An 18,875-nucleotide genomic window follows, 5' to 3' on the forward strand; every position below is an offset into this window, starting at 1 on the left:
GATGATGATTTCTGACATGTTCTGGAATGTGCGATAGCGGTGACTCATTATACCATGAACACGTATGCCATATGTGATAAAAATTAAAATATGTTCATTAGTGCAGCTACTTTTTTATTATTATTTTCTTATTTTTAGCATCATCATCATCATCATCAGGGATGTTGCCACATATAAACTCTGCCTGGGAAAGTCTACAGAGAGCAGGTTATATGGATGTGACTGTGCTCTGCACCTTAAATCCTCAACATTATTATAGTTTCACTCACCAACCCTGAAGCTAGCCATATTATTCATCAGATAATTTAATGAAGCTCCAAAATACACAAACAGCACAAAAACAGTGGTGAGAGCCAGTTCAGTGAGCAGACACCAGTCAGCTACACAAACACCCACATCCATAAATGTAAGCCCTATCAATTTTGATGCATTAAAAAGAATAAGTAAAAAATAATAATAATTCACCCACTTTATGGGCAACTTTCCATAGAGGCCAAACTTCAACTATAAACATACTTTTTATCGCAGTAAAGTTGGTCAATTTTACATTGTAGTTATGGAGATTGATTGGCTTTTGGAGCTAGCCTCAGTTGCCTCAAGTGGACATTGTAGGAACTGCAGGTTTCGTTTTTAATTACTGCTACTGCAATGCATACAATTACTTAGAAAGGCAAGAATTTAGAGGTAAACATACCTGTATGTGTTAAGGCTATTAACTAGTATAGCTATAAATAAGGGAAGTGAACACATAATTCATCTAAATCATCAAAGTACTACTTTGAGAGTACCTCTTATTGTCCAAAACCTGAGTTTACACTGAGATGACCCAGTTGAAACGTTTTTTTTTTTTATATTGGAAAAGCTGTTGAGTTGAGTTTATGATAACAGGACCTGAGTCAAGGTAATGTGTTTCTGGTTTCATGTAGTGTTGATCCATAGACTGCTGTCTGCCCTGGCCACACCTGCGAGATACCTAAAGTCCTTCTCCAAGCAGTTCTTGCAACTCTGTGGCAATCTTTGTGGGAAGGTTAAAACTAACCATTTTTATTTAGACAGAACTTTTAAATCAAAGATTGTCTAATATTGTGTTGGTCCTCCCTTCACTGCGAAAGCAGCTCTGACCCATTGAGACAACGACTCCAGTAGAACCCTGAAGGCCGGTCTGCTGTGGTATCTGCACTAAGATGTTTGTAACAGATCCTTTAAGTCTTGTAAGTCGTTAGCTGGGGACTCCATGAATTGGATTTGTTTGTCCATTAGATCCCAATTGGATTGAAAGGTGGGGAAGTTGGAGGCCAAGTCAACACATCAAACTTGTTGTTGTGCTCCTCAAACCATTCCTGAACCACCACGTAGATGGTACCTGTCAAAGTTAACATACAAATGGACTACAGGAGCCAAGAGCCAGCATGGGCCTTCTGACTGGTCTCCCACTATGCAGCCCCATAACAAAGCAACAAACTGTGATGCACTGTTTACTCTTTCACTGAGTGCACCTTTTTATCAAAACCAGCATTATTTTTTTTAGACATTTGAGATGCAGTTCGTCTGATCAGACCAGAAAGCCAGCTTCACTCTCTACGGGCATTATTGAACCTTGGCTTGTCCACCACTGATTCTTTTGATGGGACACCCCACAAAAGCTGCAGTTTTGCAGATGCTCTGACCCAGTTCTCTTGCAATCAGAATTTGGCCCTTGTCAAACCCGCTCATTTTTCCTGCTTCTGACATCAACTTTGAGGACAACATATTCACTTGTTTCTTAATATATCCCACCCACTAACAGGTGCCATGATGAAGAGATAATCTGGTATACACATCACCTGTCAGCAGATATAATGTTATGGCAACTTTGCCTTCAGGTTATATCCCTATGATAAATGTATGCAGTACGGCTTCTGAAATTTATTTGGTGGGATGAGCCAAACTGCTGTTAAAACCAATATGTTCATAAGCTTGCATTTTAGCTGTAGAAATATAGTTTGTTGAGAAAAAAAGCATTTTAAACTTTCTTTGGTAAAAAGCTGCTAAATGTTTTGAGCAGACTTTATCAGAATTTACTGGTACGAGTGCTGAGTAATATGACGTTTTTGAAGAAAGAGTGTTGGACTCTGGAAGACCCAGAATAATAACTAGTAATCGAGCAGATAAGTGAAGTGAAATGTTCCCTATGATGAGTTTATAAGCTGTGAGTTCAAGTGAGACCCTGCAGCATTGGTTATGAGACTACGTGCTACAAAGCCTGGATTTACATTCACAATATCAACAACACCTGCAGGAAGCACCTTAGCTCCCTGTGGCTTGGTGTGTGTGTGAGAGACATGTTCTCACATATACACATTTTCCTTTTCCCTCTTTTCTTAGTCTCTATATATTACACACACACACACACACACACACACACACACACACACACACACACCCAAACAACCCCCTTGGGACAGCAACGTGTGTGTGTGTGTGTGTGTGTGTGTGTGTGTGTGTGTGAGAGAGAGAGAGAGAGAGAGAGACAGAGTGGATGTATTGCAGTTCATTCCATTATTGATTGGTCTACTCCCCAGGGCATGTGATACAGACTGGCTATGTTGATTTTCCACTTCACATGCGCACACGCGCACATACACAGACTCACACACATACACACAACATACACAGTTTTTTTGCCTCAGGAATCTTGCACAGAGCAGTTCAAGACCAAGTTCACAAGTAGTTTGTGTGTGTGTAGGTGTGTGCGTGGGTTAAACGATAGATGTATGTAGGTAGCCACACAGTAAGTCTTTCAAAGTTCAATCAAGCACACACACAAACACACACACTCATAGACACAAACATGCTCATATATATCTGAGGTACTTTAATCACAATATCTTTTTTTCCCTTTGGCACAAAACTTGTATATACAGTAGTACACCTTACATATATGCAGGTAAACTGAGGTTACAGTATACTCTCACAGTATACTCTCACCTCTCATCCAAACACCTATTAGGTGTTTGGATGAGATCTGAACAGGTAAAACCCTGGGGCAGAGCCGCAGTTACATTCAGCATAAAATATTATTATACAGTCCATAATAAACATCTATTAATGTAATATACAGTTTTATTCCTTCAAGGACTCTTCCTCCAATGTCCTTGCCATAGCTAATAAAGCAGAAAGGAGAAAGTTCTAATTAAATTATTTACATTAATTTAATAGCTGCTTCTTGTACTTTATGTAATACCATTTTATGCTTTAGAAACATAATTTCTTCCAGTGTGTGTCTGCACTCAGCACAACCCTTCTGCTGTTTGCGTCATTTGAGACTTTAATGTGCACTAATTAATGAAGCTGGATAAAGCAATGCTTTCTCAATTAAGTTACGCTTCTTGTGCAGTGAGTGCTTTAAACATACAGAGTGGTTGTTTATCTGAAAGGAGTTTATGTTGCAATTAATTTTGCAATCTTGTATCAGCCTTCTGAAAAACATTGCATGACATGATTTACATGGGTACAGTGACCAATGACCAAGGCAACTGCTTGCTAAGTGCAAAAAAATTAAATGAAATCATGACTCAAAGGGGGATTTTTCTTTGTCAATAAGGGGTTACCATCCTTTCTTTACTGAGCCATTTTATGAACTTTTGACATACGTATTTTTACATTGTTCGGGTTTTTCTTTTGCTTCAGTGCTGCTTTTATGTTCAGGATTAGTTTTCTTTTAAATAATTTCTTGTTATTTTTCTCCTGTTTTTAACTTGGACACTTTTGAAATGTATAGGAAATTTAAAAAAAAGATATTTTCTTTCAGCATTTTAATTAAAAAAGTGGCTCACTTTCTATAGGTATACTTGAACCGTATACAAATGATTACTATTTGACTTCTAAAGTTCTGTTCAAGTGTATTTTGTTTCTGTGTCGGTGAATTTAATAATCACGCCAGCTGTCCTTGCTGCAAATCCAATTCTTTCAATTGCGACAAGGTAGTGGAAGAACTGAGTGGCTTTGCCTGAGCTGCTAGAGCCTGGAGGGAAATACTACTCGCAAACAGCTCACTGATTAAGTTATTATGGTGTTTTCACCTGTGTGTGTTCAGTATTCTGTGTGACGCAGCACTTTAAGGGAGGATACAAGGGTGGCAAAGTTAATTACGGCACTTATTTTCCAAAAGCTCAGCATGTTCTTGTTACATATTCTATTTTCCTCATTAAATGAATACAAATGCACGCTACACTCACCTTAAACGCTTATGTAAAGATAAAATAGTGTCCAAAAGCAGAAGCACCAGCCCGCTGTAATATAACATGGAACAATAGAAAATGTGTCAAAACTAATGTCAGCCTGGCACTTCAGTGCTGCTTTTGTACCTTAATATAACTGACTGAGACTTTGTATAGGACTTTATGTAACATATTTATTTGGGCAACCTGCTGCACTGAGTAAGCCAACATACAAGACTGATCAAGCATCATCATCCACTGAACCAAGTCAAGAGCTCGATTATGTTGTCTTCTGATAAATTTAGATATTATTTAGATATTTGCTCTACCTTTTGTGGTCTATGCGACTTAGACTCATGTCTGTTATCGCTAATGCCTCATCCGTTCCATCATAGCACCAAATAGAAATTACCATAGATGGAAATGACATTTTTCTTTTGATTATTGTGATTTTAAAATCAAAATTAAAATGCACTAAACAGTTTTTTTATATGCAAATTCTTCATCCTCCCTCAAATGTGTAGTTTGTTGTATAGTGATCCCTTGTTTATCGCGGGAGTCATGTTCTAAAAATAACCCGCAATAGGTTGATGCTTTTGTTGGGGAGAAAACTTACGAACATACAGTACATCACTTCAGAGTCTGTCAGGATTTCTGGGTCGTTGACCCAGTATTTTCAGTTCACGTTCACTGTTTATCTACTGCCTGTTCCACTTCCTGTTTTATTGTGTTAGCCTTGGTCTGTGTGCATTATGTTCAGTCCTCTTCCCATTTATCATTAGTTCATTATGTTCAGCTGTGTACTCACCGGTCTCTCATTATCATTATCATCAGTCTGTGTATTTAAGCCCTATGTTTCTACTCGTTCACTGTCGTGTCGTTGATTTTGATGTACATGTGATGTTCCTGTCGTCTCCCCGTATGTATGTTCAGTTAGTCAGCCAGCCATCCATCCATTCTTTCAGTCAGCCAGTCCTTCATTCCTGCTTTGTTCATTCACCCGCTCCAATAAATCCCCGTCATTTCTGTACCTGCGAGTCCTGCGTTTGGGTTCCTTCTTCCTCGCCTCCACACCACGCCTGACAGAGTCACACTGCTAGAGATAGAAGATTATGTAAATTTGACAACCTGAACGCATCCTGTACTGTAAAGGAGACACGGCATGAGATTCAGTCACAATGGTCTATAGCCAGTCAGGACGCAGAGCACAATGCCCTGTGTTTAAAAAAAAAAAAAAAAAGGCATCCAAAATTGCACAAAAAACCCCCAAAACTGCAAAACACCAAGACCGCGAAAGGCGAACCACGTTATAGCGAGGGACCACTGTATTTCATATTTGCATTTTCTCCTGTCACCACTTATTGACTGACACAATTAAGTCCTAGACAGTCACAAGTAGGGGTGGGTTTAAAAAATCTTTTTTCCTAATTCAAATCAATTTTAGTTTGAGTAATGCAATATTAATTCATTAAATCCTGAATCAATTTTTAAATACAAATGTATTTGCCAGAAATGCCAGAGTCTCAGCTTGAACCTCTCAAAACTATTTCAACAACCACCAAAAAGCTAAAACAGCAACGTACGCGTACAAACCGTCGTGTGCTGAAAGCCGACATCTCACAGATTCTGAAGCTGCAGGTTTCATCACTCTGACCAAAACTCACTGAACCAGCAGCAAAAGATCAAAACTATGCTTCATGTTTGAAAAACATTGTCATTAATTTCCTCTTACCTTTGCCGTTTTGCTTCCACCATGATAAATCACACTTCCTGCACAGCTCTCTTTCTCTCTCTCTCTATACTCAGAGACTAGTTTACCATCAAAAATCTCTATTTTCTGTGTTATTTGCTTTCTTATTATGCACAAGTCTACCGATGTGTACAGCGCTGTTGCCCACTGCTTTTTTTTAAAATCAAAACTGACCTCCTATATCAGGGGTGGCCAACCAGTCAGAGACCAAGAGCCACTTTTTTTTTTACTGTGTTACCGCAAAGAGCCACATCATACGCATGGGCACACATGAACATCACCCATCCTTTCCTCCCTCTCTCTCTCTCTCTCTCTCTCTCTCTCTCTCTCTCTCTCTCTCTCTCTCTCTCTCTCTCACACACACACACACACACACACACACACACACACACAAAATACACACATTCTGCTCAGCCAGATTTATTGTAAATGTCACACACCAACATGATAATGACTCCTACAGTACTAAAACCACAGGCCAGTCATTTTCAACAATTGTGCGCACTGTCTCACACACACAAACTCTCAGTTCAACCAAGTCCATAAACAAAAATATAATAATCTACAATAGCATTTACTTTTACAATGCATGTTGTTTAATGGGACTTCTGGCATTCCTTGCCTTGAACAATCCTCTTCAAATCTGGCTTGTATTCCGTTGTTGCCACTCGAAGCAATTCTTTCACATGATTTCACATTTTTTAGGGTAGAAAACACAGACCCGCAGACGTATGTTGACCCAAACATTGACAGTATCTTAAGCGCAGCCCGTTTGACATTGGGGTATTTCTCCATTGGCATACTTTTCCAGATCTCAATGGTCCCTTCCCTTAAAGCAGGTTTCAATTGGTCCTCCTCACAAAGATCGATCATCTCCAACTCAGCCGCAGCTTCATCTGTGACTAGCGAGACTTTCAAACAGCCGGTCTCTGCATTCAATGGGTCGACGAGGAACGTAATCTGTGGCCTTTTCAATTGTAGATCATGGAACCGGGTCACAAAGCTTTCGTGCAAGTTTTCAATCAGCGTTGCATATCTGGCTCTTTGCTTACTCAGGGCAGCGCTGGTGACTTGCCCGCTTGGCTTTTAGCAGAGTGGGAAAATGCGTTAAATCTCCCTTTTGAATATGTGTCTTGAACACCTTCAGTTTGTTGACAAACGCAAACACACTTTGCACCAGGTCAGGCAGCATTTTTAACTTACCCTGCAGGGTCAGGTTCAGTCTGTCCAAGTGACACAGCATGTCGACCAAAAAGGCCAGATCCATAATCCACTTGAGGTCCGAGAGCTCGGGATAGTCCTTGTCCTTCTCTTCCATAAACAGTTTCACGGCATCCAAAAGCTCAAAGAAGCGAGAGAGTACCTGGCCTTTTGACAGCCACCTCACAGTGCAGCGGCAGGTCACCTGGAAGCCCTTGGTCCAGCTCAGCAATGAGATTCTTGAATTGACTGTGGTTAAGCACATGTGTGCGGATATAGTTGACGTTTTCCATCACAGGCTTCATGACGTTATCTAAATTCAATGATTTAGACACGAGTTGCTCCATGTGGATGATGCAGTGGAAATTCCAAAAGTCAGGAATCGTTCGGTCAGCTTTGCACAGCCCCACAAGCCCGTTCACAGATCCCATCGTGGCTGGTGCTCCATCCGTGGCTATTGCAGTTCATTTCGTTATGGGCAGATTTGCTTTTTCTAATGCAGCCATCATGGTTTCTTTCACATCTGTGCCACGGGTTCTGTCTTTTAATGGCACAATATCCAGGAGTTCTTTGATCACACAATCGTTTGACACAGACTGTGCAAATATTGCCAACTGAGGCTTGTCTTGTATATCACAACTCTCATCCAATGCGACACTAAAATACTCACATGCTTGAAGGTCAGAGTGCAACTGTGTTTCAATAGCCGTGTTAATGTCCGATATTCTGTGTTCAACAGTGTGGCGGGACAGTTGGACGTCTGATACCATGCGTTTTAATTTGTCGTTTTCAGGAGACAAGATTTCAACAACGTCACTGAGGCATTTTTTAACGAACTCCCCTTCATCGTATGGCTTTTTAGCCCGTGCAATGTTCCAAGCTAGCTGATAGGATGTGAGCGTTATGGTCTCTGACCGCTTCGTAAATTTTTAGAAAAACTGTATGTTTCAAAGTGGCCAACTCGTGCTTGCGAAGTTCAATTCCTTTTGGGTCGATGGTTCTGGTCGATGTTAGCATGGAGTGAGCTGAAGTGGCGCTGAAGATTTGAAGCTTTGAAATGCGCTAATGACGTCTGACATATAAGGCAGAATGGCTTGCCATTGCATTCAACAAAAAAATATAAACTCTCCCTCTCTGTTAAAAACGTCCTGTGTTCATCTTCATATTTTCTTTTTGCTGTGTATCTTTTCCTTGCCATTTTAAGGGCAAACTTGCTCCTACTGGGAAACTTTGCGGTATTTTCATCTCACACACATGGCCATTTGATGAAAATACCGTATTGAACTCAAGCGAAGCGAACGTGCACATTTTAAAACAACAACACAAAAAAACCCCCAAAACACAAACTTTGATATGAACGTAAGAGCCGCATGAAACCAGGCAAAGAGCCGCATGCGGCTCGAGAGCCGCGGGTTGGCCACCCCTGTCCTATATGAAAGCCTAATTTCTGCTGTTCAATACCAAAGAAATGTAAACTTTTACAAATTTTGCCAAATTAAAAAAATGCTAAGCTGTGTCTTTAATAAAACCTTTATAAGTTTACTCTGCTTCACTTCAGCAGCATCAGGTAATGTTCATATGTTTTTTTTATGGTTTTCTTCAGTTTTTGATCTGATTTGATATTTATGTTGCGCTCTAAAAATAGTTATAAAACTTAAATTTTTCTGAATTGTTGGGAAAATCTTTAAAGACTATTCTTATTTAATTGTATTTTGTTTTTGGACACATTTCTAGTTAATTTTTGTAGTTTACTGGCTCCAGGAGGTCGGAGTTCAGATGTGTGATGTCATCAGTAAGCGCAGGAAAAAAACAGTGTCTGAGACGTGAGGGAGTGATGTTTTGCTGATGATACGCTATGCTGCCTGTAAACTCCAAACTGAATTGAGGAGAATAAAGTTGCAAAAAAAGGAGAATGGAGTTATGTCTCTCTGAGGGTGCAACATTTACACCTCTGATGAAGTCTCACAAGCTTTGTTTTTACACATAAATATAAAAATATGGATATGTAATGATAAATGATCTGAATTATAATATTCAAAACTGAATCAAATCGAATCGGTTATAGTAATCAAAATCGATACCCAGCCCGAGCCACAAGGGTAATCCCTAACCACAGTCACATAACAACTAACAACACATACAAAGCATATGGACTCTTTTGCTGGGTTTGCCAAGTAAAGCTGTTCCTGTTCAGGACAAGCCAATGACTTTTAAAGCATCCAACATTATTATTCAAGTAGTGCCTTCTACTACTGTAAATGCCCATCTAAAATCTTTGTGGCCTGACTAAACTACTACTGTGATCAGATTGATTACTCTGATGAGTACCTTGTTTTCTTGTCAAGATCATTTCTGTGTAGGTTCTTAGTCGTTCAGGTCATGGTAGTCTTAAAATCTTGAAAGAAGGTGACTGAACTTCTTGAAGTTATTTGAACAACTTAAAGAAATCCAGTTGCTTTCTTTCAAGCTCTTAAGAAAGTCAACCTGATCCACAATCTTGGCAAATCGGGTGATTTCAGTGCTAACTTAGGCTCAGCTTATGCTCTTCAACATATCCAATTGGCTAATTAATTTAAGTTGTTTTACAGTAGCAAGCTACCTCCTTTTCATGCCTGATCTGACTTAATGTTTTATGTTTAGCATCTTGCAAGATAACTTGACATAATAACTTACACAGAAATGTGCAGATTACAGAAAATCCAAATTTGTGCACCCGCTTTGTATTTTTGAAGTCATTAAAAAGACATGCTGTACAATCATTTGACCCTGGAAAAATAACAGTTCAAAGAAATCGATTAAAATCCCCAAACTATCCATCATTGTCCATGATGAGTGTACTTCTGATCACAGACAATTACATATCCACATCAGCTGTCCATTGACTTCTCCTTTGTCACAAGGAGGCATCACAGCAAGTAGCTCTGCGTGTTTGATTTGGCAGATTTCTACACCAGATGCTTTAATTTAAGTCTCCATCTGGAATCAAACCAGGAAGCATTAGCTTGCCAATTAGCCTATTTGTTAAACCTCTGCTACAGAGACTTCAACTCAAAAAGCAAGGACCACAATGCCAAAAATGTACCAACAGCAATAATTAATTGTGAGAATGATTGAGAGTTCACCAAAGATCTGCTGCACCAACCAGGCATGCCAGATCCTCCTGCTCCCAATGAGAATGGGTGACAGATAAAGGAAGAGGGAGGGAGGTATTTATAGACACATGACAGGAATACGAGAGTCTGAAGTGTGGTCTTAAAATTATCTCCAGTATTGTGTCTCTGAAAGCATTCTCCTACTTTCCTCATATCATATCTCGTTATATAATCTTCCTGAAATGACTCCACTGAAATCAATATAACCTAATATAGGTCTACTTAACCTCAGACCATTCCAACATGAAAATGAGTTTGATGTCCTTCTAAAGCACTCGCTGGGAGCCAAATGAATTATAGAAGGGACTTGAATGAACTCCATCCGACTTCAATCGCAACTCGATAACTCTCGGTGTCTGAAGATGACTTCAGTGACCGGAAGATGAGTGGAGCACGCACAGTGACTTGATACTGTTGTTAGAAGCCCCTACACAGTACATATGGAGCCATAGGACTGCAGTCAGTTAGTGATGACTGCAAAGAGCTTTGAGCGTACAGTATAACAGGCTCTAGTGAATTAAATCACAGAGCAAGCCCAAACATTAAGTAAAATTGTTTCAAACACTGCAGTCGACTGTAATGCAAAAGAGGAAATAAAGAAACAGCACAAAGACTACAAAAAAAATTAATTATTGTTTAGAACAAAAATAGGCATTAAAATTAGAGATCCTTCTTGTTGTTGTAGTTGAAATTAAAATTGCATACAGTGTCATACTGCAAATTATAAAGATAACAGGTAGACTGATCAGTTGCTGAAAGTGAATACTAAAAGAAAGAGGATAATTATGTCTTTAGCATACATAAGATGATTAATATGCTGCTCTCATTGTTCATCCAGTGTGGGGCATCACATTTATTAAATTATTTAATATAATTGAAGAGTACAGGTGACAATGTCCCACCTTGATGGACCCCACCAATTCCTAAAAAGGGTACAGATATACTGTGACCCCATCTAAATGATTTTACTTAGGTCCGTAAATATTTGCAAAACATTTTTGTTATTTTGATTCTGTAATTCACCAACATAGTGAAATTTAAACCATCTTCCAGCTTTAAATCAAAAGCTTTCTCAGTTTAAAGTTGGTTACCTACAGTCTCCAACTAGGGCCCAGCTTTCTACTGGAGCCAGCTTGAAACTTGAAAGTCCCCAGGCTGTAGTGATGGGATTTCCGGCTCCCTTTAGAGAGCCGGCTCTTTTGGCGCCCAACCAGCTCTTCGGGTTGTTTTGTTGATTTAATTAATTTATTATTAACAACAATATAAAATTATGCACAAAAGGAGTTACTAATGTAAAAAAAAAGTGGTTTTATTTATATATGTTTATATATAAATATATACGGTGGCCCCTAGAGACAAAGCACGTACCAACTCCAAAACACATTTCTAGCATTAACTGAACTTCTAAAACAGAGCTACCTAGATCACTTAAATTACACAATTGAAAGGATATGTGTATTATATATTCAAATAATTAAAAAAAAAAGTTCATTTACCTGTTACTACCACACACCAAATCCGGTCATTGGTACTTCCTGGCTTGTGTACCACTAGGTAACAAAAGCTCAACACTGCCCCTACCATCCTGGAGCACTTCTTTTGTGTTTTGTACTTGTTTTGGAGTTTGTACGTGCTTCAGGGTTTGTACGTGTTTTGGAGTTCGTATGTGCTTTGTCTCTAGAGGCCACCGTAAATATACTTTTATTTATTCACTCCACATAAAATGTAATAAATCATATAATACAAAAAATAATATTTTTACATTTCAACTTTTAACTGTTTAAATTTTCAGCTTTTTCCTTTTAAACAAATTTAAAGTGAAACAGCACAAACCCACAACACAATTAAATATAAATTATAATATGAAAACAAAAGGAACATGCATATTCTCTGTCATATGGACCTGCATGAATAAACTTTCTGAATTCTTTATCATCCGGAACTGAAAATAGTTGTGGATGATTATTATACCTTTCTAATGTGACATTGTTGTCCCTGGATCTCTTTCTCTCTCTTTCCTTCCAGCTTTGTTCCTGTGTTACTGAGAGTGTAACTACCGCCCCTCCCCCCTCTTCCCAGCGCAAAGCACAAGGCTTGCATGCGGAGTGAAGCTGAAAAAAAGTGCAAGAGAGAGGCTGAGAGAAAGAAAAAAAAAAACCCCACGGCTCCCAATCAGGAACCGGCTCTAAGAGCTGTTTTGTTCGCGACCGACACATCACTACCAGACTGCAAACCTAACAAAGACATGAACATTCTTGAGTAGGTAGATTCTAGAATCAACAGACACCTTCATGCGCATGCTCTTGAAAAAAAATTGGTGCCATCTGCTTAAAAATGGAACGCAGCTTTTGATAAATGTTCGCAAAAGTTATTTATTTAGTGAGAAAAGAGCAATATGGAGTCCTTGAGAGAAAGAAGACCCAGCAAACTGCACACACTGAGTTGTGCAGTTTCAAAACCAATTGAACAGCATTCACAGATAAGCCAATGTTGTGTATTCGGTTCACCAAGGTGACAAAGTCAACTGTGTCAAAGGCCTTTGGCATTCCAGAAGAAGAACAGCACAGCCATTATTTATTTTTTGCTCTCTATTGCATTAATACTGTTATCCACCATTTTAATAGCAGGAGTTATTATGCGGTGGTGTTTTCTAAAAACATGACTGATGTTGGGAAATGACATGAATTTTGTATTCAATTTCAGTATAAGCTTTATTGGAATCTTTACATCCAGAATTAAAACTGCTGATTGAACAGGAGACTCTCTGCACAACCATAAAGACCCTAAAGAAACAAACATTTTGTTAAAGATGCAGTCAGTAATTTTTGGACATTAATTTACTAGATTTTGTACCCATATTTACTCTCTGTTCCAGCTAATAAAGTTTTACATATGTGGCTAGAATAAGCAGACTCAAGATATGAATGATCATAACTGTTTTATCATCAGAGAAGGATTTGCCTTCATCAAACAAGTGAAAATGTGAAAGAAAGGAACAGATTGACCGGTCAGGATAAATCAGCTGTAAATACTGACACAGGAGCATTTCCTAAATGGAAGGAGTTTCACAGGGAGAAGGATTTTAAAAGTGACGTTGGTAATACAACCTAAAAATCTAAATGTAACATTTTTTTACATGTCAATATCAATGTGGCGGAGGCGTGGCCCCGGGCGCAGCTGCAGGGGAGGAGTGGAGCGGAAGGCTCATCAGGGCGGCGCTGCGAGGCCGGTAAGAACAGCTGATGTTGTTTATGGACTGATGATGGTTTCCCTCCCCTGTGTTATAGTGAGACGGAGAGGAGCGGGAGAGGAGAAAAAGAGACACACATCAGCTGGGATGCACAGCTGTCATTCTGTGCGATAGTATCAGTGTGTGAAAGTGTAAATAAATGTGGAACTTGGCGATAAAGACCTGTGTGTGCGTGTACCTGTGCCTAGTATATTCCACAAGTGGTGCCGAAACCCAGGAAAGTGCCGGTGGGGAAATGTCCGACCCACAGGCAGCGCCACCCGCCCAGCCTCTGCAATTCTTGGCGCAGATGCTGGCGGAGATGGCGACGATGAGCCGGGATCAGGCGGCCGACCAGCGTGCCCACCTGGCCGCGCTGCGGGAGCAGACGGACCGGCAGACGCAAGTTCTGGAGCGGCTGGTCGGGGCCGCTGCCCCGCCGAAGCCCTCGCCACTGTCGGTGGCGGTGCCCCGGATGGGGGACGGGGACGACCCACAGGTTTTTTTGGAGACCTTCCGTGCCACGGCGGAGGCTTGCCAATGGCCGCGGGAGGAGTGGGCTCCGCGGCTGCTCCCCCTGCTGTCCGGGGAGGCACAAACAGCGGCCCTGAGTCTGCCTCCGGCGTCGAGGAGCAGCTTCGCGGACGTGAGCCGGGCGGTGGTGGACAGGCTAGGGCTCACCGCCGAAGACCACCGCCGGCGGTTCCGGGCCTGTCGGCTGGCTACAACGGACCGACCATTCGCCTGGGCCCGGCAGCTGCGCGACGCGGCGGTACGCTGGCTGCAACCGGGAACATCGGAGGGGGAGACGAAGCTGGTGGACAAGGTGGTGCTGGAGCAGTTCACGGAGGGATTGCCAGCGGAGACGGCGAGATGGGTCCGGTGCCACCGGCCCGCAAGCTTGGAGGTAGCGGTGACGCTGGCGGAGGACCACCTTGCCGCTGGAGCAGGGGAACCCGGGGACGCCGGACGGAGGCCGAACAAACAGGCCCCGGTGCCGGCCCCGAGGCGCCGTGTGCCGGCACCAGGGCAGGCAGAGCGGCTGCCGGCGCTGAGCCCCACTAACCCGGCGTTGGTGCCGTCCAGGGCAGCCGAGCCAAGTGGAGCCGCCCCCGAGCCACGGAGAGCAGCACAGACGCCGGGGCCGGAGTGTTGGAAGTGCGGGCAGCCGGGGCACCTGAGGAGGGATTGTCCGCTTATGGAAGTGGGGCAGGTGTTTCGTGTTGCTGGCGCCCCAGCACCCTCCCCCGGTCCAGGAGGGACATACAGTATTCCGGTAAGGACTCGAGGGGGTATACGCCAGGCGTTGGTGGACACGGGCTGCACGCAGACCCTCGTACACCAAAGCTTGGTTCGCCCCGGGGCATTGCTGGAGGCAGAATGGGTGGAGGTGAGGTGTGTGCATGGTGACGTTCACAGGTATCCCATAGTGCCGCTGTTATTAAAGTATAAGGGCAAAACGCATAGAGTAACGGCGGCGGTTAGCCCGCGCCTGTCGCACCCCCTGATTCTGGGTACCAATTGGCCGGGGTTTCATCAGCTACTGGGGCAGTACGCGGGGGTGCGATCACGACCGGAAGCGGGGTGTAGCGTGTGCGCGGCGTTCAGCGGTGACGCGGGGTCGTCCGACACTGACTCCGGGGGGGAGGAGCCGGCGGGTCCCTCACGGGACGTCCCGCCGGCCCCGAAAGTGTCCCCCATGGGTGATTTCCCACTGGAGCAGTCTCGTGACGGCACCCTACGCTCAGCCTTTGACCAAGTGATGGCTATTGATGGTCACGTGGTGCGCCCTGAGGCCGCGCAGACCTACCCGCGTTTCGTCTTATTAAACGACCGATTATATCGAGTGAGTCGTGACACTCAGACAGAGGAAACACACACCCAGTTGTTGGTGCCGCAGGGCCGCCGGGAAACGCTTTTCCAGGCGGCCCACTATAACCCCATGGCAGGGCATATGGGCTATGAGAAAACTCTGGAGCGAATAACGGCCCGATTTTATTGGCCGGGCATCCGAGCGGATGTGCGCCGCTGGTGCGCGTCCTGCCTGGACTGCCAACTTGTTAACCAGCCGGCCATACCGAAGGCGCCGCTGCGCCCTCTCCCCCTCATTGAGGTCCCGTTTGAGCGCATCGGCATGGACCTCATCGGGCCGTTTCACCGGAGTGCACGCGGCTACCGCTTTGTGTTAGTCTTGGTGGATTACGCAACGCGGTACCCGGAAGCAGTTCCGCTGCGCACCATCTCTGCAAAGAGTGTGGCGCAGGCACTGTTTCAGGTCATCTCCCGAGTCGGAATCCCGAAAGAGATACTGACTGACCAGGGCACGTCGTTTATGTCTCGTACACTGCGGGAACTGTACGAATTACTGGGCATTAAATCTATTCGGACCAGCGTCTACCACCCTCAGACTGACGGGCTGGTGGAGCGGCTGAATAAGACTTTAAAGTCCATGATTCGGAAGTTCATTAACGAGGATGAACGCAATTGGGATCACTGGCTAGACCCTCTGTTATTCGCAGTGCGGGAGGTGCCCCAGGCCTCCACGGGATTTTCTCCCTTTGAACTGCTGTTCGGCAGGAGGCCACGTGGGGTGCTCGACCTGATTAAAGAAAGCTGGGAGGACGGTCCGAGCCCCGCCAAAAATGGAATTCAGTACGTGTTGGACCTGAGAGCAAAACTCCACACTTTGGGGAGGTTGTCACGGGAGAATTTGCTCCAGGCTCAGCAGCGTCAGCAACGCCTGTATGACAGAGGGGCTAGGCTCAGGCAATTTTCACCGGGAGATAAAGTGCTTGTGTTACTCCCTACTTCCAGCTCGAAGTTGCTCGCCAAGTGGCAAGGACCCTTTGTGGTCACACGGCGAGTCGGGGACGTGGACTATGAGGTCGCTCGGTCGGACAGGGGAGGAGCCACGCAGATTTATCACCTCAATCTCCTCAAACTGTGGCGAGAGGTTGAAACCGCTTCTCTGGTGAGCTTGGTGAAGGAGAGAGATGAGTTGGGGCCTGAGGTGCCAAATTCTATCATTCCCGCCTCCCTCCCTTGTGATGACCATCTCACACAGGCCCAGAGAGCGGATGTTGTCGCGTTGCAACAGCGTTTTGCGGACGTGTTCTCCCCCCTGCCCGGCCGGACGTCCCTCATCGAGCACCATTTCGTGACGCAGCCTGGCGTGACGGTGCGTTCACGGCCCTACAGGCTCCCGGAGCACAAGCGAAAAATCGTGCAGAGGGAATTGGCGGAAATGCTGAGGATGGGAGTAATAGAAGAGTCGCACAGCGCATGGTGTAGCCCCATCGTTCTGGTGGCGAAGAAGGATGGGTCTATACAGTTCTGTGTCGACTATCGCAGGGTGAACGAAGTGTCACGCTTTGATGCCTACCCCATGCCTCGGGTCGACGAGCTCCTGGACCGGTTAGGCACGGCCCGCTTTTTCACGACACTGGACTTAACCAAGGGCTATTGGCAGATTCCCTTGTCTGCCGAGGCCAGGGAGAAAACGGCCTTCTCCACTCCGTACGGTTTGTACCAGTTCGTGACACTTCCGTTCGGCCTGTTCGGGGCCCCGGCCACTTTCCAGCGTCTCATGGACCGGGTACTGCGTCCGCACGCAGCGTATGCTGCCGCCTACCTGGATGACGTGATCATCCACAGCGACACCTGGGCGGAGCATGTGCTGCGGGTGGCCGCGGTCCTGGAGTCCCTGAGGGGGGCGGGGCTCACGGCCAATCCGAAGAAGTGCGCGGTTGGACGGAGGGAGGTGCAGTATCTGGGGTACCACCTGGGGGGCGGGCAGGTGCGTCCACAGGTGGAGAAGACGGCGGCTATCGCATCCTGCCCGCGCCCCAGGACGAAAAAGGAGGTGAGACGGTTCTTGGGGTTGGCGGGTTACTATCGTCGCTTTGTGCCGGGGTTTGCGCAGCTAACCAGCCCCCTGACCGATCTCACTCAAAAGGGTGCCCCGGATCTGGTCCAGTGGACGGGGCCGTGCCAGGCGGCGTTTGTGCAGGTGAAAAAGGCTCTCTGTGGGGAGCCGCTGCTTCACACTCCTAACTTTTCCCTCCCTTTTGTTCTGCAGACTGACGCCTCGGACAGAGGGCTGGGAGCCGTTTTGTCCCAGCAGGTAAGGGGGGCCGACCGCCCTGTCCTATACATCAGCCGGAAGCTAGCAGAGCGCGAGCGCCGGTACAGCACCGTGGAGAAGGAGTGCCTGGCCATCCGGTGGGCGGTCGGCTCCCTGCGCTATTACCTCCTGGGACGCTCATTCACCCTCTGTTCGGACCACGCCCCGCTGCAGTGGCTCCACCGCATGAAGGATGCCAACGCCCGGATCACCCGGTGGTATCTGGCGTTGCAGCCCTTTAAGTTCAAGGTGATCCATAGGCCGGGGGCGCAGATGGCAGTGGCCGATTTCCTCTCTCGCTCGCGGGGGGGGGAGTTGGCTCGGCCGGACGGCTCCCCGGCCTCGAACGGGCGGTGGGGGTGTGTGGCGGAGGCGTGGCCCCGGGCGCAGCTGCAGGGGAGGAGTGGAGCGGAAGGCTCATCAGGGCGGCGCTGCGAGGCCGGTAAGAACAGCTGATGTTGTTTATGGACTGATGATGGTTTCCCTCCCCTGTGTTATAGTGAGACGGAGAGGAGCGGGAGAGGAGAAAAAGAGACACACATCAGCTGGGATGCACAGCTGTCATTCTGTGCGATAGTATCAGTGTGTGAAAGTGTAAATAAATGTGGAACTTGGCGATAAAGACCTGTGTGTGCGTGTACCTGTGCCTAGTATATTCCACAATCAAATATTAGTGTAACATTTATCTCCCTTGCAAAAGCATATTTACCGGAACTCTGTAAGTGCTAGTTTTACTAGTAGTCTCACCGTACCACTGGACAGTGCAGTATTTTTGTGACAGTGTCCTGGTCCTGACCTGTTGAGTTTTGTTTATCATGAATTATGTTTAGTTTAATTCTTAGTTTCCTTATGGTGTAGTTTTTTCACCAGCTACAAACGCCCCACACCCACTGTTGAAGCAAACAAAGACCTGGCCAATGAGTTAAATACATTCTGCTGCAGGTTTGAGACGGACAGATTCTCCTCCCCAGAGACATTGTTTCAGACACTGACCCCAACACACCTCCCACCCCCCCCCCCTTCCCCCTCACCCTCCCCAATCCAGACTCAACGACCTCCATCACACCTCTCACCCCCCTTTCCTCCTCCCTGAAACTCAGAATACACACTGAGGATGTGAGCCGACTATTTCAGGATTAGAAGCCCCCAGCCAGACGGTGTCTCACCCTCCTGCCTCAAAACCTGTGCTGAACAGCTGGCTCCCATCTTTACCCGCATCTTC

The 18,875-nt window shown here is 45.0% G+C and overlaps 1 protein-coding gene across 1 annotated transcript; it reads left to right on the top strand.

Moving 5' to 3' along the window:
- Positions 1–13,786: 13,786 nt before the first annotated feature.
- On the top strand, positions 13,787–18,192 carry LOC113009615 (uncharacterized). Its single transcript, XM_026148041.1, has 2 exons — positions 13,787–15,798; positions 16,042–18,192. Exons 1-2 carry the CDS (start codon positions 13,787–13,789, stop codon positions 18,107–18,109), a joined length of 4,080 nt encoding a protein of 1,359 aa, XP_026003826.1. The 3' UTR covers positions 18,110–18,192.
- Positions 18,193–18,875: the final 683 nt, after the last annotated feature.

This window comes from Astatotilapia calliptera, chromosome 2 (genome assembly GCF_900246225.1).
Source record: "Astatotilapia calliptera chromosome 2, fAstCal1.2, whole genome shotgun sequence".
In the NCBI taxonomy this organism is placed as follows: Eukaryota; Metazoa; Chordata; class Actinopteri; order Cichliformes; family Cichlidae; genus Astatotilapia; species Astatotilapia calliptera.

Bases quoted from the DNA above. Each gene is read 5' to 3' on its own strand.
- LOC113009615 (XM_026148041.1), top strand. From the start codon at position 13,787: ATGTCCGACCCACAGGCAGCGCCACCCGCCCAGCCTCTGCAATTCTTG. The intron at 15,799-16,041 runs GTTTCAGGTCAT...AGACCCTCTGTT, and splicing joins AAGAGTGTGGCGCAGGCACT to ATTCGCAGTGCGGGAGGTGC.